The sequence below is a fragment of the Merops nubicus genome, unplaced genomic scaffold, assembly GCF_000691845.1.
Source record: "Merops nubicus isolate BGI_N331 unplaced genomic scaffold, ASM69184v1 scaffold11921, whole genome shotgun sequence".
Lineage (NCBI taxonomy): Eukaryota > Metazoa > Chordata > Aves > Coraciiformes > Meropidae > Merops > Merops nubicus.
In genome coordinates, this window is record NW_008587627.1 from 25189 (window position 1) to 32575 (window position 7387).

General features: G+C 40.9%; 1 protein-coding gene across 1 annotated transcript in view; it reads right to left on the reverse strand.

The window, feature by feature from the left end:
* Positions 1 to 6847, reverse strand: part of CDH26 (cadherin 26) — a gene marked incomplete at both ends in the record, with an annotated part of 8442 nt that extends 1595 nt beyond the window's left edge. Inside the window, 10 exons of the mRNA XM_008948991.1 lie at positions 180 to 254; positions 683 to 807; positions 1649 to 1876; positions 2384 to 2617; positions 2864 to 3006; positions 3619 to 3887; positions 4077 to 4262; positions 5578 to 5706; positions 5875 to 6041; positions 6700 to 6847. Of these exons, the coding sequence (XP_008947239.1) occupies positions 180 to 254; positions 683 to 807; positions 1649 to 1876; positions 2384 to 2617; positions 2864 to 3006; positions 3619 to 3887; positions 4077 to 4262; positions 5578 to 5706; positions 5875 to 6041; positions 6700 to 6847 (1704 nt within the window). The remainder of the gene's footprint in view (positions 1 to 179; positions 255 to 682; positions 808 to 1648; positions 1877 to 2383; positions 2618 to 2863; positions 3007 to 3618; positions 3888 to 4076; positions 4263 to 5577; positions 5707 to 5874; positions 6042 to 6699) is intronic.
* Positions 6848 to 7387: the final 540 nt, after the last annotated feature.

Genomic DNA, 7387 nt, shown 5'->3' on the forward strand with positions numbered 1-7387 from the left:
TGTGAGAAAAAAAATAAGTTAACAGTATTTTAAATACCAGTGGATTCTCCAACAAGTGACACTTAGTTTCTAATTGAACTATATTGCATTGTTCTTCCCACCATTATTAATACCAAACCTCATTTTGGAACTACCAATTTCTGTGTTATAAAAAAGGGCATAAGGAAACAGGCAGTTACCTCAGCAACCACTTCTCTTCCAGCCTCCACAGCCACAGGTGGTAGAGCAGCATGATCTGTAATATCCAGCTCAGCCTGCACACAGGGAGAGGGGTAGTATTAATAAGAACCTGAACTCGGCTGCTGCTGTAACACCTCAGCACACTGTTCCCTTTTCTACCTTCATCTCCTTCTTTGTTCCAAACACTAGTAAGTGCAGTGTCACAAGAGATGATGTGCCTCCTCCTCTGCTGGGTTCATCAGCAGGATGAGGCACCTGGGAAGGTCCTGCTGATACTAAAAAATGGTAGGAATGACTGATCATAATAGTCTGTCACTAGAGCAGCATTATCCAGTCCATGCAGAACACAGCTCCCCAGATACTCTTAGTGGCAAAAAACACAGCAAGCTTTATTTTGCTCAGTACAAAATGAAAGGAAACATAATAAAAGAGACAATTCGTGGTACCAGATTCAGCCACAGAACACTGGTGGAGTACTGTGAATATATGCTTTTGTACTCACATGAGATAAAGGCATTCTGCTCTCTTCATTATAGTTGATTAAAGTCTGTTCACCTTCTTGAGGTGGAATAATAGCTTTGCTTTTAGATCCAGGCACATAAAACCGGCAAATCAGAATACTGGAAACTGTTGAAAAAAGGCAGGCAATGGTGAAATGGGCCTTGTGAATAGATCTGTGTGGCTCACTACAGTGGGTTGGTGAGGTACCCAGCCCCATTCCAAGTGAGCTAACTTGGAAACCTCCAGCCACGTAGCTGTGCAGGTGCAATGCTTGGCCTGGAGTGCTGGCCCTGCCTTAGAAAGTCAGACTGTTATCTCCACAGAGCACTGCACTGACCAGGCAGGCATATTGGACCACTGACAGGTAACCAGATAATCTATGAATTTTTATTTTATATTTATTTTGTAACAGATAATCTATGAATTTTTGCTTCAGACAAAGAATCAGAAGTTCAGCAATAACCAAAATGAGCTGTTACAGAGTAAGTAGCTTTATAACAAGCAATTACTGAGTAGAGTAACCCTACGGGAGTTCATTATTTCCAGTTAGCCACTACATGGCTAATGTCAAAAAAAGTAAATTATTCAATTTTATGAAACGCAAACAAGAATATTTACTTTGTTGTACTAGAGTTCAGCGTAATGACACATTTACATCTACATTTACACTTACCAGTCATCTTCTAGCCACAATCTAATGATTTTCACAAGCAACAAGCTGAAAAATTCCACTTGTTAACATTACATTTCTGTTTATTTCAGTGTAGTTGTTTTCTTTTTCCCTTGGTTACATACTTGTACTTGTTGTTCATACAATAGTATTCTATGTATCTGTATTATCTTTCCTTTTTCACTTCTTTATATTACACAGTCCTCACTTTTTCACATCTCAGCCATGACCACAGGTAAGTTTCACTAATCTTTCTAGTGTCAGATGACTTGCATGCATAACTTATGGGGTACTTACCCAGCAGTAAGAAGAAAGCCATCAGTATTATTGCAATGGCACCACCTCCAAGTCTCACTGCTGGCTGTAGAAGTGGTGAATCTTTACATGTATGTCCATCTGGGCAAAAGCAGACCCTAACATGCTGATTCTGCCTTGTGGAAAATCCTTGCCTGTCCTGAATAATGATGGGCACCAAGTAGCTGCCTTGTGGGAGGCTTCTTAACATTAGAAGTTCAACTGAGTCCCCTAAAAAGAAGACAAGCAAATTATTTCAAGAAGGAAGTCTGATATTCTACAGCCCATTCTGTTGATAATCAAAGAGAAACTCATTTGCACTTCAATTTCAAATACTTTTTCCAGACTTTACACACCACAGTAAATAGGATAAAATGACATCCCAGTTAAACACCTTGCTGAGCCGTCTGGGCAAAATGTTCTGTCCCAGTCCTGCTGCATTCTGGCAGAATTCATTAGGCAGTTAGTAAAATGCAGAAACGGTTCCTCAGCTGTCTCATCCCCCTTTCTTCCATTTGAGCACATTGCTTCTGGTCCTGTCCTCAGCAGAGATGAAGAACAATGTAACTTTTTTTCAAATTGCAGAGACTTTATATTTTGAAAACTGTTCTTCTATGTCCTTTCAGTCTCAGTGAGACTAATTGGTAACAAGCCATAAAGTTAAGAGAGAGTGAAATAACCAGAGGGCACGTAACTGACAATACACTTCTCATGAAGGATACAAAAGGAAGAACTCACCAAAGTTTCTTCCTAATTTCCAGTTATGCTTCACATCTTCAGAGTGTTCAGCCAGCTCAAATGTAAACGGCCCAGAATGTAAGTGGACTAGAGCAGACTTAGCTTTTATAAGGAGAGGCACCCCTTCTTTTTTGTTACACACATACAAAGAAGGAGCCACTAATGTTGGCATATGATCATTAATGTCTGACAAGTAAAGCAGGATGGTGCCAGTACCAGTCTGTGGTGGAATACCTAGACAGGAGAAAAAGAAACAGAAAAACACTTACAACTGGGCATTGACACAAGTCAGCCCATTGACAATTTCTCTCTCTGTGGTTTATCTTACTGGTCACACATAACACAAGTTTTACATGTGAGGGTGTTCTGCACTGCCATTCTCTACTGTGATCCTTAGGCTTGCTATCGTTTCGTATCTAACACGCACCTCATCTCAAACAGTTCAAACACTGCTTGAATATTTTCTGACTGGCTACTTACCATGATCAATAGCATGAACAATAATGGTATACAGGCTGTTGTTCAGGTAAGGGGATTCTTGATCAAATTCTTTTTCCACAGTAAGAACTCCAGAACTCTCATCCACACTCAGCCAACCATCTGGGTCATGGGCTAGTTCGTATCTCAAAAAGGAAGGAAAAATTTACCCATTACAATCTTAAAAGGATTTTGAAGAATAGAAAATAGCTATGGCATATTTCTTTGTCCTCTTGAGCTCTGTAGGTATGTTTACTTTGTAGTGATGCTTACTTTTGTTAACTCTATGACAAGCTGTATGTTCCAACACAGCCAACAAACAGTACCCACACAGGCCAACAAGTACCCACTTGTACAGGCCCATCAAAACTGTTCCTAGAGGCAGAAAAGTATCTAATTTACACACCAGATTACCATTCTCACAGGCAAGCATTTCTTAGTCCTTCACATGGCATCAGAATTGTGTTGTCAAAAGTAAAATATAAATAATGCAACCTGGGTTTAGGCAGAACTGTTTTGAAGACAACAGAAATATTGAGCAACCAAGGACTGACCACACCTTTCAAGTGTATCTTGCAGAACCAGCTATCTGGATCTGCAGTATCATCAATAGCAATGTGCATCTCTAATGTATATTTTCATTTAATTGTAAATATATGTGTGTATATATTTATACATGTACATACACCAAATTAAACTTGAAATTTTATGTTCCTAAGCTATTTCTTAATCTGAAAGATAGAAGCATCTTCACTTACTTTATCTTATTTGGCACATCACCTGGATATGTGGCAGGATATCTTCTAAATACCCTCCCAGGTTTCATAGAATCTTCCTCTTGGACAATAAGTATAGGAGGATGAAACCTAGGAGCTCGTTGTGGTTGCAAGACCTTGATGTTCACAGTTGTATTAGTTGATTCTAGGCTTGAAATCGTCACAATGCCATTTTTACACAAGAAGAAAGGTTCTTCATTTGATACAGAAATGACAAGTCTCATCTCAGAGTCATCTTCATAGCTGAGAGGCTAAAAATCCCAAACAAACATCTGATGAGCAGTAACAACCTTTGGTTTGGCAGTCACCTCTAAAACCCTGGAACTCAGAGGTAAGCTGAGCTCACACAACTCAGCCAAGATGCTAAGCTACCAGTCTTGCAATCAGACTGGCCATGCCACATATGGCCATGCTGCAGCTCAACTGTTACTGCTCCTCACCTCAATGATACTCAAAACGCCTTCATTTGTGTCTGGATCTGTCTCGATGGTGAACTGTTCCTTCTCATTGCCTTCTGTTACTCTGTATTTTGCTCTCCAAGCTGGAGTGTTGGGAGAGTCTTTGTCTTCCACCTGGAGCCGTAATACAGCTGGATGTTCTTGACCTGCTGAAATTTGCAGCTGGTCCTGGGAAGGGAAAAAAGTAAGGACTATTTCTATTCTCCAAGGGGAACAAGCTTGTTAGCCAGTTCTGAGCCAGAGGACCACCACCAGACCACGTGGAGCTACTTTCTGCACACACTGTCCTTGTTTGCAGTGGTTCATGTGTGACCTCCACTCAGTGACAGAGACCCCCTATGGGAGTTACAGAACTAACTTCCCTCCAACATATTCCCATTGACTTCATAAAGAACTTATGACTAAACCTCATCTTCATCTTCGTAGGTGACTTTGTACCCACTGTTGCAACCCAGTACCTATTTTTACTGTTGACAACTTCAAATACTTACACCAATGTTTGACATGACTCTACACTCTGAATGTGTGTACTGGGTTTGGCTGGGATAGTTAATTTTCTTCATAGTAGCTTATATTTTTCTGTGTTTCAGATTTGGAAGGAAAATAGTGTTGATCACATATGGATGTTTTGGTTATTGCTGAGCAGTGCTTACATAGAGTCAAGGCCTTTGGAAAGTGGTGAATGAATTCCTTGGTATGCTTCGCTTGTGTGCACAGTTTTTGCTTTACAGATTAAATTATTGCCTCACCCCATGAGTTTTCTCACTTATACCTTTCCAATTCTCTCCCCCTTCCGACTGTAGGGGAGCAAGCAAGTGGCTGTGTGGTGTTGAGCTGCCAGCTGGTGCTAAACCACAGCAGTGTGACAGTATGCAAATTATGAACACAGTCTTTCTGGGACCTGAGCTATTAATGGGACCAGAGCCTGAAAAAGGATAGCTCTTGTCTGAGCTCAAAGTGTAGCTGTCTATCCATTGAAGCTTTTAATTCCTCAGAGCCCTCTCCTGCCAGCAAGCTCAATGGCTCCCATTCAATCCTCACAGAATCTGACAGCAGAAGCACTGCGACCACACCTGACTGCCCTGGTGAGAGGTACTGAGCTTGCAGGCAGGCAGGCTTAGGGCCATTGAGGTCTTCATGGATCAAAAACCAGGATCTTTCAAGAGAAGATTGTAATTGGCATCTTAGCTTCTCAGATGCTAGAGAAAGTCTGACAGCATCCTTATACTACTAGTGAGACAAAAACCATCTAGTGCTATACACAGAAAACTAACTGTTTATCACTGTCAGTAGTCAGGCTTTCTCCCACTGTCCACATTTTTAAGAGATACTTCTTCTAACACATAAAACTCATTCACACGTATTTTGGCCTGATTCTGCAAGTGTCTGAGAGTTTCCACTTCCACTGCTGAGTGTATGTAGCAATTTGAAGGACTCAGCTGTACTTAGAAAGGCTCAGTATAGTAATAATGTTTTTCCTTACATTATCACTAGTAAATACAGGGAGGTGGTTGTTTGCATCTTCAACAGCTATGTTCACTGTTGCAGTAGATGAGAGCTGAGGAGATCCATGGTCACTGGCTTTAATCAGAAGTTTGAAAGAGCTGGCAGTCTGAAAAACAAAAGAAAGGAATTTTCAAACCCAGTTCTGAAGCAGTTCCTGTATTTTGCCAATCACAGCTACAAAGCTGGATTTGAGACTCTCCCCCTTATATCTGGTTAACATGTAGTGAACACGTCTCATGCATTAAATGGTAGGAAGCTGCCTTGTCTACATTACCTTGTAATCCAGGCATTCCGACAGAAGTATTGATCCTGTGGTAGGATCAATAGTAAATGTGAATCCATCTGGAAGGGGTATTTGCATACTTAGAGAATAGGACACCTGAGAATTCGCAGAGCCACCTTCATCTTTGTCCAAGGCAGTAACTTGGAAAACTGGCTCATCTAGGATAAAGAATCGAGTTAGAAGTGTTTAGTCTTGACATGGGAGTTTTTCAGGTCTGTCTGCAGGCTCTTGAACACACAAGTCCCAAGAAAAACTCTCCTGTGGCTACAGTTATCCCTGCAATAACTCTGGCCACCAACTCACTTGGGTAGCAAATCTGCTTAAAGTACTGTTAGACAATAAAGAGAGTTACCACTTTCCTGAATTTACTTTATCAAAACATTCACTAGTTATTTATGCCAGTTCTCAGTCAGCTCCTGAGGAGCTGGCACTATGCCCACATCTACACACCCAGATTAAGTCTTTGTATTTCTGAAGCAGTGTGTCTGACCACCTTCTGTGAGCAGTGTGCATGTGCAAGCTCCAGATCCACACTGCTGATTAGTCTGCTGAAGTTTTGGCTTGTAGTTAAGAAGAAATGTCTTAGGATTTTTTCCAGAACATCTCCAAGGCTATGCTAATGTACACTGAGGTTAATCAGACAAGAAGTCAAGAGGTAGGAAATAGTCCTTCACAGGAAATAGTCCCCAAATGCATGAGTGTTTAAGTAAAACCTAGGGAGAAGGGCAAATTTAATAAGAAAGGGAAAAGAAAAAGCATTAAAAAGAGAGCAGTCATACACAGACCAGTACTACCCCGTGTTTGGATGGCACTTACCCCTCCTGTGGTTCTCTCGGATTGTAATGTTATATTCCTCCTTGGGAAACTCCGGTGCGTTGTCATTAATATCTCTAACCTTTATCTTGAAAAATAAAGGGTGGTCCAATGGTTCACCAGTTTTTCTGTCCACAATATCGAAACGTATCTAAATGAGTAGTGACACAGAATAGAGTGAATGGTAGCATTTAGATAGCAGAATAGAGCAAAAAACTTTCAATTTTGAAGCTGCTTCAGTTGTATTTGGCTTTGAGCTGCTTCACTATGTCATTGCTTCACTTTTCAGAGTTAGTGGATTCATCATGGTCATTCTGTACATTAAACAACACTTTAAAAAATAAAGTCAGTACCTGGAGCTGGATCTGGGTTATTTGAAATGACTGCCTAGTATAAAATACATAAACACCCTTGGGGCCAGACAAAAGAATGCTTTCATATGTGCTTCCCGATTCTGAAGTATTTATTTAAGTAGTATGTTCAGTTTTCTCTAGCTGCATTTCTATGATGTCTTGGCTCCACATCCACAAATGTTCAGGTGATTCAGTTCTGAATGCCGAACTCTTCTGCAACCTTTTTTCTGCTTTAAAACCAAGCCCAGAATGTCTGCCCTGGAACAGCCATGTATCCACTGAGGAAGCACAGAAAGCATTCCGAAGCCTTCGACACTGTCCCCCACGACACCCTGGTC